Genomic DNA, 16936 nt, shown 5'->3' with positions numbered 1-16936 from the left:
GGGCGATTGTTCCGCGATACTGACCATGTCGCACGTTTTTCAGGGTACGTTCGGTCGAAGTTACGGCTCGATTGCTGCAGGAGGTTGGGGTAATATACATACACGCACGCGGGGTAATGGGGTAATGCAACGTGCTGAATACGTATCTACATGCGCAGGCTAGCGATTGGCAAGGATGTGAGGCGTCGCGTGCGGCAACGACTAAAACAGTTTAGGGTAATGAATGGTGTTGACTATTTTGCAATTGGATTGTCAATTTGTCCTGGCGTCCGCGCTGGCAAAAGCAAAACCGTCATGTGCAAATCAGGCCTTTCCTTTCCTGGAGAATATGGGGAAGACATATGACAACAGAACGAATTGAATAAGAACCTAACGAAAGATATCTGTCTGCACTCTAGCACAGGCATCGAAGCCTTGGGTCAACTCTCCAGTGTCATCTGCGCTCTCGACTTCCTCACAAAGACCGGCATCAACTCCAAGGGACAGTCTACCTCGACAGTCGAGCCGCCCTCCCAAGTTCGCAGTTCGGACTGAACGTCAGTAAAAGAAGTCCATTGTTCTTCGGATTCCAAGATCGGGAGATAGACCTTCATCTTCCTCATGTCTTTCTCGACAACGGGGCAGCATAGATACGCATCTCCATACATGTACTGCGTCGCCCCGAGCTTCCAGCATTGCGGGTCGTTAGGAAATTCGTAAAATAGGGGGCGAATGACCGGAGAGCCCTTTTGGTGAGCCTCAGCCATAAGCCGTCGAGTGTAACTCCTCAGCTGTTCACGAATGAGCAGATACTTCCGACAGATTTCATACACAGCCGGCCCATAGGACCAGACTTCATTGGGCGCTCCGCTGCTGGAGGACAGGTTGCCGCTCTTGGGCTCGCGGTCGCCGTGCAACCGCATGACGGGACAGAAAGTACCCCATTGAAACCATCTGACGAAAAGCTCGCGGAATGATTCATCTTCCGGGATGCCACCATGGAATCCGCCAATGTCGGTCGTCCACCATGGCAAGCCAGCAATTCCCATGTTGAGTCCAGCAGCCAGTTGGTTGCGGAAGCTTGACCAAGATGAGGCGATGTCCCCGCTCCAGACAAGAGCACCATACTTCTGACTACCCGCCCAGGCGCACCTGAGAAGGTTGACGGGGTTCTCTTGTCCAGACTCCCTCATGCCATCAAAAAACGTGCGCGCGTAATCGCGAGGGTAGATGTTACCAACTTGCAGGTTTGGCCCTAGAAAGTAGCGATAATTGTCGAAATCATAGACCGAATATTCCGGCTCGGCTTGGTCGAGCCAGAACGTTTTGATGCCCTTGGTGTAGTAATTCTCCTTTGCCTTGTTCCAGACGTATCGACGTGCATCAGGATTCGTGGGATCATAGTAAACAGTCTGACCCTCAAATTCGAAGTTTGTCCGAACTCCTCGCTCGGTTCGAACAAGAAAGCCTTGCTCCAGCATTTCTTGAAAGTTGGATGATCTCTGGTCAACGGTCGGCCAAATAGAGACCATCAACTCTACCCCCAAAGCGTTGAGGCGTTTGATCATGGCGTCTGCTTGCTCATTAGTCGTGATGAAAATGGTTGGACCAGGTAGTGCAATCAACAGAACACGGTCCCAGACACGAGCGCCGACTTACCTGGGTCAGGCCAGTAGACGGGGTCAAATTTCCACTCGCCCTGCATTGGCCAGTGAAAGAAATCCACCACGATCAGGTCAAGGGGCAGTTCTCGGCGTCGATACTCTTCTGCAACCTCCAGCAGCTGGTCCTGGGTTTCATATCGAAGCTTACACTGCCAGAAACCAAGACCGTGTTCCGGCATCATAGGTGCTTTGCCAGCAACATCGGCATACCTCTCCACAATCTGAGCCGGCGTATCAGCGACAACGACCCAATAATCCAGAACCTTCGTAGCGTAGGCCTCGAAGGATGTCGTGTTCTTGCCGAACACCACTCGACCGATGGCTGGGTTGTTCCACAGTATACCATATCCTAGAGACGAAAGGGCAAAGGGCACGCTGGCCTGCGAATTGCGGTGTGCAAGTTCGAGGTCGAGACCTTTTAAATCCAAGTGCGGCAACTGGTATTGCCCCATGCCGAAAATCCGCTCGTCTGTGTCCAGGCTCTCAAAGCGCATGGTGAGATGGTAGTCGCCTCCACGGAGAGGTTTGAACTCGCGGGATTCGACTTCTATGGCACTGCACTTTGCATCCAGGAGGTCGCGTCTGTTTCTGGCGTACTCTTCGAGAACCACCTTGCCGTGGGAGTTGATCACAGTAATTTTCCCTCGTTTTGAAATGCATGCTTTAGCATTGCCATTCGTAATTGTAGCCGAACCATCATCAGCGATAAATAACTGAGGGGCTGATGAAATGCTTGGAGGTTTCTCTTCGAGAGCCCATGCTTCTGATGGCATCACATGGGCCTTGGTAGCCCGGATTCGGAATGCATCCGGGCCCCATGGCTCAATCCATACCTGTTCGCCATCATAGCGGTAGATGAGACGGTGATCATCATTTTGCATCATCTTGTATATAGAAAATTCCGAGAACAAGGTAGATAATTGATTTCTTTGTGATATTGTGCTTTGCGTGAAAGACGCTGCGGGTGACCGGGCTTGAAGAAGTGGCAGTCAAAAGACGTAACTGCTTTTACTGCATCTTTCCAAGTACGGAGGCGAAAGGTACATGTACTTGGAGGTTGACTTTCCAGAATCCATCCGACCTTGATCCTCTTCAAACATTCGTCATTGACTGTTCCAATCACTGCCTCTCCGTAGTGCATATCAAATCTGCCGGGTGGGTGCAAATGCTTGTCCCGATCACCGACTCTTCTCCACCGGGCCGGTGGGAGCTGTGGGGACAAACTCCGGTGGAGAGCTAACTCGTGCCGGAAGCTTACAGGTTCCCGCGATCATCGCAACTTGCCGTCGGCTCAACTGCAGAAATATGAAATCACGGCGTCGGTGAATTATCGATTTTGTGCAAATGGGCACCAGCTTCCCCCGGTGGGCTCAAATCATAGTGACTCAATCGTCGTCCTTTACTTTTGATCTTGGTTCATCCGATCGGGTTGGTCAACATTGTTAGACAACCACCGCAGCAACGATGATTAAAGGTATATGCAAAAGCATTGCAGACCAATAATTTTTCAGCGCGTAGACAGAATGGAAGAAGCAGATTCATGAGTTGAGCAGCGAGGTTAAGGGGAGACAAGAATTAACAACAACAGGGGGCATTAGATAGTCGCAGTTAAGTCCAATGACTCGGGCCCTTCAGCGCCCGTCTGAAGTCCCCAACTCCATCTCAACTCACGGCTTGGCCGAACCAACCGCATGGGTCCTATGGTATTGCGCCCCCAGATCTAGATTGACCTACGGCAGAAAGTCTCCGGACTGTGGGATTGCCCTACTCACCCCGCTTTGGGGGGCTTGCCGAGCTTTGAGCACTCTGTTGTCTCCCAACCTTATTTCGTGAGCTCCGTCAGAGTTCAGGTGAAGTTCAAGGAGTAGTTCACATCCATAGTTGAAGATACTGTAAATTGAACGCTGTTCAATTGATAATTGACAGTGGCAATTGATACTTGATCGCAGCTACCTAGAACCGGTCAGGCTTATGTCCTCGTGAGTGAAGAAGACGAATTGATGGCTAGCGCCGAAATGCCAGCCCTAGGAAGCCCATGCGCGACCAGGTATCCCTGAGTTTTCAACGCTCTTGGTAGAGATTTTATCGCGGGATCCACGGATTCCGAATAATACAGCGCCAACACGATCGGAATCTCATCCGAGCCGCTTTCCTATTTTAACAGACTTAGTAGGCTTAGCTTCATCCCCGGGATCGCCTTTTGTTAACTTTCATCCACGTATGGGGGACATATTGCAGACGGCTGGTCTAGAACGGTAGTTGAGGTCAGGATTAGGGTCAGTGGGCTTTCTCCACTTTAATGAAGATCATTCACCAAAAGTGTCATCCCCAAGATCGCACTTTAATGAATGCTGACGGCTACATGCTTGTTACACGAGCCTCAGTTCCCCTATGAGGACTTCAACTCATTTTGAACTGACTAGCATCGTTCTCTTTTCAATGGAAATGACTCAAGGTCAGAAATAAACTTTACCCAACACTCTTCAACACGTGGATTCAGCAAGAACCGTTCTCTTTCATTGCCTTATCGGTATCCGGCAGGCCACATGGGCAGACGACTAAGCTGAGCATGACAACAATTTCACGAGTCAACGACATATTAAATTTCAAAACGCTTAATCACTGCGCTATTAAGACCGCAACTATCTACAGTTGAGGTTTGAATCGTGTTAGATCGGTATAGTCTTTATCCACATGTGACGGTTGCTCTTCCGAATGGTATAAATCATCTCGTGTTCCCCAGACTTTACGTAGTTTCTCTCTCCTCATCCTATCCACATTCATTCATTCATTACCTTCACTTTGCAACAGTTTTCATAACTTTTCCAACGAACACTTTCGTTTAGAACTCACTTTCCATCCTTCAAAATGCGTGCCGCCACTTTCACCGCCGCTGCTGCCTCCCTCATCATGGCTGTCGCTGCCGTTCCCCAGGGCTTCAACTGCAAGGTGCGTACCAATCCGCCTTGAGAGCAACAAGCTCTTGGCCACCTAGCCAAACAAGTACGAAATACTAACATCCACCAAGTCTGAGGGTTTCTGCACCTACTCCGACCCCAACTGCAACTTCTGCCTCAATATCGACCCCCCTGCCAAGCTCAAGGTCTGCCAGGCCATCGACCCCACCTACAAGAGCGCCCCTGGCGACATCACTCGTGGTCCCCCTGGCGTATGTCCACCTATCCCCCCTCTTCAAAGTTCCACGCTGACTCTCATGCTACTTCATAGGCCGACTTCCAGTGTGTTGTCACTTGCTGCCACTAAACGAAGATGGCAGAGGTTATGGACCTCAAGGATTGAGCCGACGTCATTGTATGTTGCAAAATTCAGTTAGAAAATGGGAAAAGACAGAAGCGTGTGAAAAGTTGTTGCGAGATCTGATTCACTGTGAAACGGGCTGAACACGTTAGTCCATGAATGCATGTGGCGTAGGAGAGCGGCTCGCGGCTCTCGGCTGATGGCACGTGGGCAGCCGGCGCGCTTATCCCATGCTTGCCCAAATAGGATACTGGGCCTCCTTAGTCCATCCTTAAAGGCACTGTACTGGAGGTAGCGGCTCGGTGCAAGGAATCTTCCCCGGTTTCCCCCGCCATCCAGGGGGTTGAGTGCTGTGCCTCCAGGCGAGCCCATCAAGAGTGGACCTGTCCGACTTCACGCATGCATTTGCTTCAAATGTTATCCGGACGGACTGGCTACTTTGTGGCAATTTTTTGGTCCGTCTATGTATGAAAATAACGAAAATCCACGTTTCCCGACACCCGATTAGGCATAGGTATGCATGGGGCACGTTCTCTGCAGCGCAAAATCTTTCCCACATGGGATTAAGACTGCCTTTCAACGTTAATCTACTGAAGTCTTTGATCCGTCATGGCCTCAGTATCTCTGGTTTTGGAAGCATTGGGGTTTAGGAACAAATGCTCCCGATCTCCCAGACATTTTTTACAGAATTGTTGTGAGGGGGGAACCATCTCTCAATCCCTGTCCTTACTCTCTGGAACGTCACATCAAGCCCTTCAAGTTTGCAAATCCTTGATCTTACTGCTGGCTCGTCTTCGGTAGTACTCCGCTGCTTCCGACTTGCTCGGAGTGGCATCTGGGAGAGCAACAAGCTTGTTTCCATCCTCTGTTGGCTCGCGTAGGAAACGATCGAGGGTGTTTTGTGGCGTCTCGGTGGTGGTATTTGGTTCATTCGATGGAGCGGAAGAAACGGTGGCACTCCCTGTTGTGTGGCTATCTCGAGAAGGATTAACGATTAGCATACGACACCTACAATCACAAGTGACAAAGGCTCCAGATCAACTTGGGAATAGAAACTTACTTGGACTGCATGGCTATTTATTGCGTATGCGGTATGCCACGTGGAACATGTTCGAGAAATGCAGTATTTGAGAGATCAAATGTTAATTCTCCAATATTGACACACTGAATAACCAAGAAAGTGCCACGGAACGATGTCCTGTTCAATGAGAAGATACGTTGCGATCATGGTGCTCCAGGGCTGTATAAACACTCTCCCCTATCATAGATCTGAGATGGAAGATATCCTAAGTAAAGAAGGATGCGACGGGGAAATTGGCGTCGAGACTGTTCGCTTTCGTGAAGCCCCAACGAGCTCGATTGATGCGTCGGTGGAAGGGGGTGCCCAATGCACGGGTATGGTTGTTGTTGTTGTCCAGTGCTGACAGAATATTGAGCCATATGGTGGTCGAAACAAATTACTCGAACCTGTTTGAATTATGGTAGCCCCTTTGGTCGGCCCCCATAGACACCAAGGCAAACACTTTGGGCTGGCTGCCTTGCCTCAGCAAAATACGCGCTCACGAAAATGGCATTCGTGATGGAATCGTTCGTTGCGGAATAAGAAAATTGCATTTAGTTTATGAGTTATGCAGGGCCTCTGAGCAACACATCTGAGGAGCACTATGTAAGCATAAAGATGGGGGTGATGGACAATAGTATAGCACATTTGTGAAAGCCTTGTAGGATGTGACCAAGCCATGTGGCGGGAAAAGACGTATGACTGCTCGAATCTTTCCGAGGGATAGGCAACATTCGTTTCGCTCGCAGAACCGTAGTCTTCCCGCTCGCCTCTCAGTCTCTCAGAAAGTAAAGCAAACCGGCAATATTCGAACAGTGTTGATCAAATTTCTGCTCCAATAGACGCGCAGGCTCAATCAGCTTGCACCATTCCACATGAAGCATCAGGCAGTTCTGAGGCCTCCACTGGAGGTATGCCTAATTTAATCTGCTCATGTACTGTATGAGAATTTAGGACAATGTGCATGAAAGCCTATGCTTATGCTGATGACACAACTAGGATATGAAAGTGGAAGTGTGCATACTCGGATGCTCCCTGTCCGAACGAGGGAGGGGATGGCCAGGTGAGTTGAGCTGTGCCTGGCAAGTCGCCAGGAAAAACAACAACAAAACTTATGAACGTGATGGTTCGCCATTGGCCGCTCGGCCTGCCATCATATGAGGGGCTTGGGTGAGGCTGACGTGCTTCTGGAGCCAAGTCAGACCTTGGGGCAACCTGTTGAGGCTAATGGGTGGGAAATGGGCGTCGTAGGGATCAGGTGTTGAGAGATTCACCAAAGCCTGCACAGCCTGAGGTATCTTTCGCATGTGAAATCGCGATGCCTCCCTTGCATTCCAGCTTGATTTCTTGTTATGGCGATGTCGTGGAGCGGCTGGCTAAGCCTCCCTTGACAGGCCAGTCCTCGGTTCATTTCGGGTCATGTGTGGTGTTCCAAGAGGGGTGGCTCTGCTCGAAATGCCAAGCTGTGGGTGTAGACAGGTTGCTGGAAGTACCGTCATGTGCCGTCATGTCCTTCGATCTCGCGTTGACTCACGTGATTTGAGTTGCCATGTAGGTCGAAGCTCAGCACAAGTGGTTGACCACGGAGCTGACTTGAGAAGAGATCTTGTATGGCGAATCTGTTGTAGAACAGAAGGCGGAAGTATTATGGAAAGAGTATGGGGGTTAAGCGAGTGTCGAATCAAAGGACAGCGTAAGGAAATAGAAAACTCAAGAGAGGATCCCCTCCAAAGGTTTGGTAGATGAAGGTAAAGAGAAGGAGGAGACGCATGCAGAGGCAGGTGAAGAAGCTGCCATTATATCACATTGACCTGAACCCAGGACAACGCAACGTATAGTAAGCCTCCGAAGGGTTCCGCGATAGTTGATGCAGAGGAATTGCCTCTTCCTGGACTGTGTCCAATAGACTCTCGGGCTTCAAGACAACTTCATGACGGTTCTTTCTCTTCGGCCAAGACATCCGTGGACATCCAAGTTAGGGGTGACTTTCTTTTCCGGATTTGGCTAGAATCAAGCTGCTTGTTTGAGATCAGAGACATCACAGCCTTCAGAGGCAGTGAGAGGTATGTTGTCCATTTGCCCCCTCATGGCAGGTGCCGACTTTCCTTACAACAGGGCTGGCTATTTCAAGTCAGTCTTGACGGTAAGCTGTCTCAATTCTAAGACACGACTCCGCTTTTGTGGCGTGAGAGATCCCCTGTCACTATCGTGCATGTGCTGCTAACGTTTAGTATGAAAGACGACCTGAAATGGAATGAGCTGATTTGGGCTTCCGTCCATGCAGAGGATTTTGAACCCAGGTTGTACGCTTTCTGGGCCTGGGGGGGATAGGAATGGGCTTCGGAGTTGTTCTCAATCTCGTCTGTCTAGGTTTACGGTAGCTTCGCGCAATGTAAAAAGTGTTTTGTCCTCACGGCACTGGCCGTTGTAGCGTTCATGCATATTCTCGACAAGCCAAGTATTCAGGTGGAAGATTATTAGATTTGGGCCAAATGTGTCTTGATTATCGTCTGCGAGTTTTTCCCGCATAGCGTATTCAACCACGCAGTCCCACCACAGACTTTGGCTTCATCACTTCTGACTTTCGGTCGCATCATCGGCAATACCGATCACAGCACATCAATAACAGATTCATAGTTTAATTTGCTCTACTAGTTCCTGCCACCGTTCCACTACTAGAAAGGGAAGGGTAACATGAAAGACACAGAATACAAGTGGAAGGAAATTGCAAAGCTGAAAATAGAAAGTAAAAAGACATCCATCCGCAATCATCACAGCTCTTGTGTTCCATTTCCATCAAGTGGCCTTCTCGTAGGCTCTCGACGTCAACATCACCGTAGTTCTCGGTTGCTTCCATCTTGTTGTGCACCAACAGCCATCAAATGTATCATTTACTCTGTGCTCCTCACCTCTCAGATGATAAAAACGTCCACTTTGCCGGATTCCATGCTGATAGTTTGTTTCGTAGATTGCTATAGACCAATAAGTAGAAGTATTCCGATGCTGAACCATGTGGCTTGACTTATACCTTTTCGAATTATCCATTTTTTCTGCGGTATTTGCTTGCTTCGTGTCAGGGTAGAATGAATCCCCACAGTCCTGTTGCCCGTCTTCGAGCATGGGTTGACAGTATCCGTACCGATTTGATTGTGCGTCCTCAGTCCTGCGACATTCTGGCCGTCGCCAAATCGAATGAGGCTGATATTTCCGAATCGCTCAGTGCATCGTTTGCGTCTAGATCATCGTTACTAATATCGCCGGCACGCAGAGCGCGTTGGTCGTGAAGGGCACTTGTCAACTACCAGCAGTTCCTATACCTTACTGAAGTCACAAGGGGGAAATGAGTCTTCTAGTACAAGCTTCACAATTTGTCATGCGTTCCTACAGTACTGCACCAGTCAATAAAACCAGCTTACCACGTGTGTTGTAAAGTTGTAGTTCATATGGCTTCAGGAATCAGTCATTGTATTGGGTCCAACTTAAGTGGTCGGAACCCAGTATCTCCACTCAAAAGAGGTCAAAGATGTTGCTGCGATCTCATTTGAAAACCAATATTCATCGATTTTGTGTCCTCTCACACTTTCTGATATGATCAAACAGAATCCGGACTTAAGCAATTGGATTCAAGGCCTTTTTGACAAACCCGCTCAGCATTTTGAGTCTTTGGCCGGCTCCTCAGTTTTACCTTCGGCGCCCAGGTAGCTTTGACTGTGGAGAAGAACTTTCTTAGCAGCTTTTAGTGACGTTCTAGGGGTAGCTCTTGTTTAAGGTGTGCAATAAGCTCAGGAACTACAAGCACCCACGGACCTTGGTGCGGAGATCTTGAAACGCATCCTTGAAACATCGAGGCCGCCGCACCAAGAGCCTCCCGACTGCCTCCGACAGTTTCCTCAAGTAACGTCAGTTTCTTTCTCATTTCATCTCTTTTCAATCAATCTCATCGGTGCTCATCATGAAGTCGTTTCTGCTGCTCGCCTCATGGGCATTCTGTGCAATCGCACAGAAGCACCACCTCAAAACCCAAGTCCCAATCGCCGACCTCTGTGCGGCAAGCCCGCTGTTCCCCGACTACTCGCTGGCATGTGGGAAGACCTCAATCTGGGAGGCGCAAGCACCTCCCCTCGTCGGAATCGCCAACAACCGGACGACTAAGCAGCCCAAGAAGGACATCTGGCGTTCGGACGAAGGGTGGCATGGTCCTCACTCTTGCGCGGGTGCTTACTGCGCGTATTCGCGGCCGTCCTTTTCCAATGGTCGTGGAATCGTCCTCGTGAGCACAGCGTACAATGCCGAAGAGGCATCGCACATATCGGCTTTCACGAAGCCAGCGCGAGATGAGGAGCAGGGTGACAGTACTCTGTTTCGCATCGTTGAGATGCCAGGGAAGGGGCTGGGGGTCGTCGCAAATCAGCACATCAAGAGAGGACAGCGCATCATGGCTCATCCGCCAGCCGTCGTTATCCATCGGCGGTTCATTGACGATGTTGACTTGGACAACCAGTACAGACTTCTTGATGTTGCCGTGAGCCACCTGCCTGAAGACACCCGCAAGATCTTTTTGGAGCAGATGGGGCAATCTGGCGGGCACAAAGTTCACGATATCATTCACACCAACTCGTTTGAACTGAGGCTCGGTATCAGAGATGGTCATCACTTCGGAAACTACCCTGAAGTTTCTCGATACAATCACGACTGCAGACCGAAGTAAGTAATGCCAAAAAATTGACATAACTATTGTTATCTGACAAGAATAGTGTCGCCTTTTACATCGATTCGGATCTTCGGCACTACACCCATGCGGTGAGAGACATCAAGCCCGGCGAAGAGCTCACAATCTCTTACGTGGACTCGCTCAGCTCACGACAAGTCCGTCAAGACCGTGCGAAGCGCAACTGGGGCTTCGGCTGCACCTGCAACCAATGCAGCCTCCCGCCGCCTTTGGTCCGCGATTCTGACAACCGTCTGTACCGCATGTGGCAGATTGAGCAGGACCTTAGCAATTGGAACTTTCCCAACTTCGAGGAGGACATGATCGAGCTGCTCATCACCCTCTACGAGCAAGAGCGTCTAGATGAGTCCCACGGCTACGAAGCTTACAGGCTCGCTGGCTTGAACTACAATTCAATTAAGAACAGAGAGAAGGCTGCGGAGTATGCTAAGAAGGCCGTTGAGCAGTTGCTGCTGGAGAAAGGACCAGAGGCGAAAGAGCTTGCCGATATGAGAGCGCTGGCACACAGGCCTGACCAACACTGGAGTTGGGGAAAGAGAAAATAGGCGAGTACAAATCTTGTATTAGCGATTGATAGTTAAATGTGAAGTTGCAGCCAATGAGTTGGTCTGATTTTCCAATTTCTTGTTAAGAACCAACAACCAACAACCAATCAAGCGCCATATCCCGGACTACATGCGTATGCACGTATATCAGAAGGAAGAAAGATGGAAATTGTTTGGTCACACATTTGCCAAACCCCTTTGCCGCTCTGAAGCTAGTACCCACATGTTACTATGTGCGAATATGCCGGCATAGTTGGACTCCCTCCATGGTGTGTCCGGCTTTGCAAGACACCAGTCGAAATTCCGGATCAACTGCAGAAGCATTATTAGCTAGTAGCACAATTCTTTTGCATGGAACACTCCTCTCTTACCTCAAAGACAGTCTTGCCAATCTCCATCATGGCAATTGGCCTACCGAGACACTGGTACTTGCCGTATCCAAACACAAGCTCATGGACTTTGTTCATGGTCGCAAGTTTGCTTTCGTTCGTCTCGAGCAACCAACGTTCCGGCCGAAACTCTTCAGCATCCTCCCCGAAGATGTCCTTGCTGAGATGCAGAGGCCACACCGCATAGTTTACGTTCGTTCCACCGGGAAGAAACACGGCTCTTCCATCAATGATGACTGTATCGCCCTCATCAGGCACCCGTTTCGGTACCGAATCAGTAACAGGTGGATGGACGCGCATGCCTTCTTTGATGACAGCCTGCAGATATTCTAGCTTCCTGGCGCTGGCATCCGAGATGACACCTGAAGCATCGTGCACTTGTTTGTCCGCATGGTATGCATCAATTTCAGCTTGCAGCTTGGCATAGACGCGAGGATGGGTAAGGAGGTATAACATCACCACCCGCAGCGACGCAGCAGTTGTGTCCGATCCAGCAATCATCTGCAGCGTCGCCTCGGACACAATGTCGTCCTCATCCATTCCGTGCCTGATGAACGAAGCAATCATGTCAGACTTCTTTTCCGTATCGCGGGAGAGGCGCTCTTTGATGATTGCTCTGCCGTTGGCAGTCATTCTGCCATACCCCGAGGGGTCGGTCTCCTTGATACCAATGTAACGCGCGACAAAGGGGTTCTGCAAGACTTTATACAGACCCAGGGCGATAATGGCAGTGACCGCTGTCAAGCCTTCCTCAGCTGACCTAGCAATGTCGTAGGCATCCGAGTCTGAGCTCAGGTCACCAAAGGGAGTGCCGAAGCTAATGTGGCTGATGACGTCGAGCGTCAGGTATTGAATCTTTTGAGAAAGGTCCAAAGGTCTTGCTGAAGCGTCTGTTGAGAGGTACTTTGACCGAATGAGGTCGAGTAGTTCAGAGACATGGGTGTCGACTGAATCTTCCAGCGCAAGATTCTCCTTTCCAGAGTACTGATAATCTTGTTAATAGAGTAAAGTGATGTTTGCTTTTTCCTGCTTACCCCAGCACCTAGTTTTGCCCTCAGCTGCTTATGTTTCTCTTCATCCATTTCGCTAAAGACATGATCCTTGTCAGGCCGGACGCGACAGGCGCGATAGAACCACTCAGTCCGGGTGTATGGTGAACGGACGGCGCTCATGTGCAGCAACAGTTCCGGCGACGATGTGACCAGGTCATTAGGTCCGATGCGCACGATAGACCCTTGAAAGTGTTAGCCTCGCATCACAGGACATATGGCTGTGAGTCCGACGTACCGTACTTCTTGCACACCTCATGATACTTCAAATGGGACTTGAAGCTCAGGATAGCAAAAACATGCCAAATCTCAGACCATCCCGAAATAAAAGGGCCGTTGAAAGCCTTGAGTCGGTTGTATGCTCGAACTTTCTTTCCAACATACACCGCCAGCAGAACACCCAAGACTGCCCACCGAAGGTCGTACAAGTGAGAAATGACAGTCATGACTGCAGAATGAGACACATGCAAGCATGCGAAAGACAGAAGCACAACTGCGTCCTGGGACCATGGACTCGGGACACCTCTTCATACTTATCAAACCCTCGCGTATACATGCCCGTTCACATCCTTTTCCTGGCTTCCATGAGGGGCTCGCCCCCGGATGGCGTTCTCATCACACACAACGTGGCTTTCCCGCTTGCCCAGTCGGGATCCATCACGCTACCATCGCCCACTCTAGCCGACGCCCTAACGCCCGTTGATACCGCTCAGCACCAGCCTGTCAAGAAATGCCACAAATTGTGACGTGACGATACCGACTGGTCGATGGCTAATATGCTGGTATTGCCGAATGCAGCCAAGCGGACGACGGGGGGTCAGCAGCAAGGCAAGCCCCAGCCAAGCCGGCCAGCACACTGCGACTCCGACGGACGGAATGTCGCATTCCCAATTTTCGAGGTGCCTTAGTCGGGTCGGTACGACGTGCATTGCATTGCAGCGCGCCCAATAGCGCCGCTGGGTTCCAATTAGTGCGAATGGGAACCGCACCGCGACCGCGAACATCCATTATCGTCGAGGATGGGCTTACGGGGAGCTGGGAGGAGGGGGGGAGGGCTAATGCACCGAATCGGGGTCATCACAGGTATTGCCGCTTCACCGGGAATGGAGCCAAGGTGGGGTGGAGGAGGAGGGGATTTTCGTGCCCAAGTCATGAAATCCTACTGCAGGCGTATGAGGAGGGGGCTTGAGACTCGTCGTAGCTAGTCTTGGCAAGCTGTCGTGATGCTCTCTTCTCGTAGCCTCGTTCCCAGTGAAACCGGTCCAGATGACCCTCTCCGAATGCGAGGTGTTGTACTGGATTTTTGCAATGAGAGGCGGAGCCCGTTTGGGTATGGGTCTCTCAATCCTTCACCGTAGATCATCAGAAATTCTGCCCGAATGCCAGAGCGAAGGCTGTTTCACTCATTCTCCTATCGCCGACTCACCGGATGCATGCACAGTCAGGGGTCAAACTCTAGCTTTGCATAAGCTTAAGACATCACCGACTAGTTGGAGCCAGGTTGTGCAGCAAATCACTGATTCCAGAAAGTCCTTCTGACGTGTGATGCATTAGGTTCAGTCTATTTTTCAAATTGTAATCTTGTAATCATCTGTCATAACATCCTATACCCTGTCATACACGACTGTGGTGCCTTGAAACGCCAACGACTCCAAATTTCCATCAAGTGAATTATTTACTCCTGGGCGGAGTTGAGAATATTGGCACCAGCCTTCTTCTTCCTGCGGCGATCCCTGCGGCCAGCGGGGGGAGTGACTTGAGGAGGAGGGCTGTTGGGGGCCGGGACAACGGCGACGGGCACAGCCGGGGCCGGGGCCGGAGCCGGAGCGGCGGCTGGGGGTGCCGGTGCCGGAGCAGCGGCGGGAGGAGGAGAAGCAGGAGCGCCAGCAGCAGGCTCAGGCTGAGTAGGGTTCGCAGCCTCAGGCCAGCCAGCAGCAGGTTGCTCGGCGGATGGCTGGGCATTAGGATCGGCGGGCACAGCAGCAGCAGGTGGTGCGGCAGGTGCAGCAGCTGGGGGAGCAGCAGCTGGGGGAGCGGCAGCAGGCGGGACAGGTGCTGCGGCAGGAGGAGCAGGAGCAGCAGGCGCCGGAGCAGCAGCCGGGGGTGCACCAGCAGCTGGGGCCGCGGGAACAACAATGCCTGGCGCAGGAGCAGGAGCGGGAGCCGGGGCAGCAGCTGGGATGACAGTGACAGGAACTGCCTGGACAGCGGGCTGGGAGTAGGCGGCGATACCCTGATCGAGGACGTTCTCAAGCTGAGCTCTGTCCTCCTCGGCGATTCTCTGTCCAACTCTGGGGACCTTCTCTTCAAGCGCGGCAGTGAGAGCCATGGTGGAAATCTTCTGCCTTTGGAGAGAATCCAAGGCAACACCGCTCACGCCCAGGTTGTCAAGAACAGGCTTCCTTGAGACGAGATCAGAGACCGTGGTGGTCGTCTGATCGAGGAGACCATCGGTGATGCGGCGAAGCCTGGCAGCTCTGATGGCACCAAGGCTTCCGGATTGCTGGATCTGAAGAGTGGCCTGGTTGGTAGTGGCCTCAGCCTGCTGAGAGAAGACGAGGAGGTTGTTGGCAGTGACCGGACCGCCATCAAGAGCAAGGACGGCGGCGTCAACCTGGGCAAGTGACTGGGAGACCGGAGCAAGAGCAGCCTCGATGTCGTCGAGGTTGTCGCGAGCCTTGATAGAGTTAACCGGCGCAGTGGCGATGATCGCCGACTGGCTCAGGAGGGCAATGACCAGAGGAAGGGTAAACATTGTGAAGAAGGTTGGATGGCAGACAAAGGGTCTTGAGAGTTTGTGGAGATATAGCGTAGCTTTGGAGGCAACCAAGCTTCTTGACTTTGTTTTCCTTGTCTGATGCTCCAAAAGAAAAGGTTCTGTCGTCGGGAGATCGAATGGGTTTATAACCTTCGTTCGGGCTGTCTGTGATGATGAGGAGCTTGGATCATGATTAGGACCATGATAGAGTAGATGCAATGTCGTTAGCTCCTGTCAGACTCGGCAGACGCAGACCGTGAGACACTTCCGTGAACTGAATCTGGTGAGGACCCGTGGTCTACAGCTGGTGATCGATGTAGACTGCACTTGAGTCTGGCCTGGACCTTCGCAACTCTGCGTCCCCGACGCTGTTGTCGACTGTCGGGCGGGCTGTCAGAGTCCGTGTTTGACGTCCGTGTCTCTCGGCCGGGAGGTACTCGAAGGTTTCTACACCCACTCTTGACAGCGGAACAATACAAAAGTACTCAACGGCTGTCCGCCGGCTTCCGAAAAGGGAACAGACTTCTGTATCCGGGGGAAGGTCTTGATCTGTGCGAGCAGCTCCCCGCAGGAAGGGTAGGCAAGCTGCCGATGCATCAGGGATGCGGCCCTAGCAAACCTCGTGCGGTGAGGGCCGCAGGTAGGCATGAAACCAGATCCTGTCTCTTCCTAGAGGCAGACAACAGGGTCGGCAGCAGGCGACAGGTCGGGGAGTTTCCCAAGAGGCCATCCCAGGGCAAGCTGTCATACGCCAAATCATGGGATGAACGTCGAGCTTAGTCCAATGAGGGACTAGACTGTGCGTCCGGGGACGCAAGATGGAAGCACGAGCGCGTTTCGACGGTGTAAAGTGATTGTGAGGGGATCTTGAGTGATAAGGTCCCAGTGTATGCAGTCAAGAGCTCGGGCACAGCTGCGCCTCCTAAGGCACCAGCAAAGCAGCGACAGTAGTCGATATGCTCGTCAACCCTATTTCGCGGACAGCTGCAGTGCGTCGACGCCAGTCCGATGTTTTGGTGCTCGCGGCACGTCCCCGCAGACTGCCATCGACGAAGCCCTATTGGATATCAGCCTCGTGGAAACAGGTTGTGATAAGGTGTCCGGCTGCGCAGCCCGAGAGGTTCATAGCTTGTTGCCATCGCCAAGGACATAGCTCCCCGACCCTTGTGATCATAGCTTTGTCAGGTTGACAGCATGTAAGTCAGCCAGGGCCATCTCAGGAAGATCGGATCGTTGCAGTTGCCTTTACAGACAAGACATGGAAGATCTGGCCGGCCTCATCCACCATGAACTTTGGTCAAGAGACTTTGCGATAGTTCTTCCCATGTTGATGATGGATGCAACAAGCCTTTTGACGTTGCCGAACCATAACCTTGAGGTTATTTGCAGCATCCATCTATAAGCGTGATGTTTCCCTTTCGCCTCCTGCATGAATTACAAATGGCTGGATCTGCAGAAACGCTGCCAAAATGGCATTCGGTATGCACCTGCACGAAAGACGCAAA

General features: G+C 51.4%; 7 protein-coding genes across 7 annotated transcripts; 2 read left to right on the top strand and 5 right to left on the bottom strand.

Moving 5' to 3' along the window:
* Nucleotides 1-419: 419 nt before the first annotated feature.
* Nucleotides 420-2527, bottom strand: CGCS363_v008868 (putative family 31 glucosidase ORF2; the record flags this gene model as incomplete). The annotated part of the gene is made up of 2 exons (XM_036640717.1): nucleotides 420-1552; nucleotides 1639-2527. 2 exons carry the CDS (start codon nucleotides 2525-2527, stop codon nucleotides 420-422), a joined length of 2022 nt encoding a protein of 673 aa, XP_036494648.1.
* A 1984-nt stretch (nucleotides 2528-4511) lies between these two features.
* On the top strand, nucleotides 4512-4907 carry CGCS363_v008867 (uncharacterized protein; the record flags this gene model as incomplete). Its single annotated transcript, XM_036640716.1, has 3 exons — nucleotides 4512-4592; nucleotides 4672-4812; nucleotides 4872-4907. The coding sequence occupies 3 exons, from the start codon at nucleotides 4512-4514 to the stop codon at nucleotides 4905-4907; spliced, it is 258 nt and encodes an 85-aa protein (XP_036494647.1).
* Nucleotides 4908-5547: 640 nt separating this feature from the next.
* CGCS363_v008866 (uncharacterized protein) lies at nucleotides 5548-5832 on the bottom strand (the record flags this gene model as incomplete). Its single annotated transcript, XM_036640715.1, has 1 exon — nucleotides 5548-5832. The coding sequence occupies one exon, from the start codon at nucleotides 5830-5832 to the stop codon at nucleotides 5548-5550; it is 285 nt and encodes a 94-aa protein (XP_036494646.1).
* A 4081-nt stretch (nucleotides 5833-9913) lies between these two features.
* On the top strand, nucleotides 9914-11235 carry set5-4 (SET domain-containing protein 5; the record flags this gene model as incomplete). The annotated part of the gene is made up of 2 exons (XM_036640714.1): nucleotides 9914-10665; nucleotides 10716-11235. 2 exons carry the CDS (start codon nucleotides 9914-9916, stop codon nucleotides 11233-11235), a joined length of 1272 nt encoding a protein of 423 aa, XP_036494645.1.
* Nucleotides 11236-11412: 177 nt separating this feature from the next.
* Nucleotides 11413-13119, bottom strand: CGCS363_v008864 (Cytochrome P450 monooxygenase lolP1; the record flags this gene model as incomplete). Its single annotated transcript, XM_036640713.1, has 4 exons — nucleotides 11413-11547; nucleotides 11607-12608; nucleotides 12659-12858; nucleotides 12912-13119. The coding sequence occupies 4 exons, from the start codon at nucleotides 13117-13119 to the stop codon at nucleotides 11413-11415; spliced, it is 1545 nt and encodes a 514-aa protein (XP_036494644.1).
* Nucleotides 13120-14348: 1229 nt separating this feature from the next.
* On the bottom strand, nucleotides 14349-15428 carry CGCS363_v008863 (uncharacterized protein; the record flags this gene model as incomplete). Its single annotated transcript, XM_036640712.1, has 1 exon — nucleotides 14349-15428. One exon carries the CDS (start codon nucleotides 15426-15428, stop codon nucleotides 14349-14351), a length of 1080 nt encoding a protein of 359 aa, XP_036494643.1.
* A 227-nt stretch (nucleotides 15429-15655) lies between these two features.
* On the bottom strand, nucleotides 15656-16028 carry CGCS363_v008862 (uncharacterized protein; the record flags this gene model as incomplete). Its single annotated transcript, XM_036640711.1, has 2 exons — nucleotides 15656-15809; nucleotides 15889-16028. The coding sequence occupies 2 exons, from the start codon at nucleotides 16026-16028 to the stop codon at nucleotides 15656-15658; spliced, it is 294 nt and encodes a 97-aa protein (XP_036494642.1).
* Between the last annotated feature and the right edge of the window lie 908 nt (nucleotides 16029-16936).

Source organism: Colletotrichum siamense (genome assembly GCF_013390195.1).
Source record: "Colletotrichum siamense strain Cg363 chromosome Unknown KSG_Cg363_contig05, whole genome shotgun sequence".
NCBI lineage: Eukaryota > Fungi > Ascomycota > Sordariomycetes > Glomerellales > Glomerellaceae > Colletotrichum > Colletotrichum siamense.
This window is presented reverse-complemented; position numbering and strand designations above follow the sequence as displayed.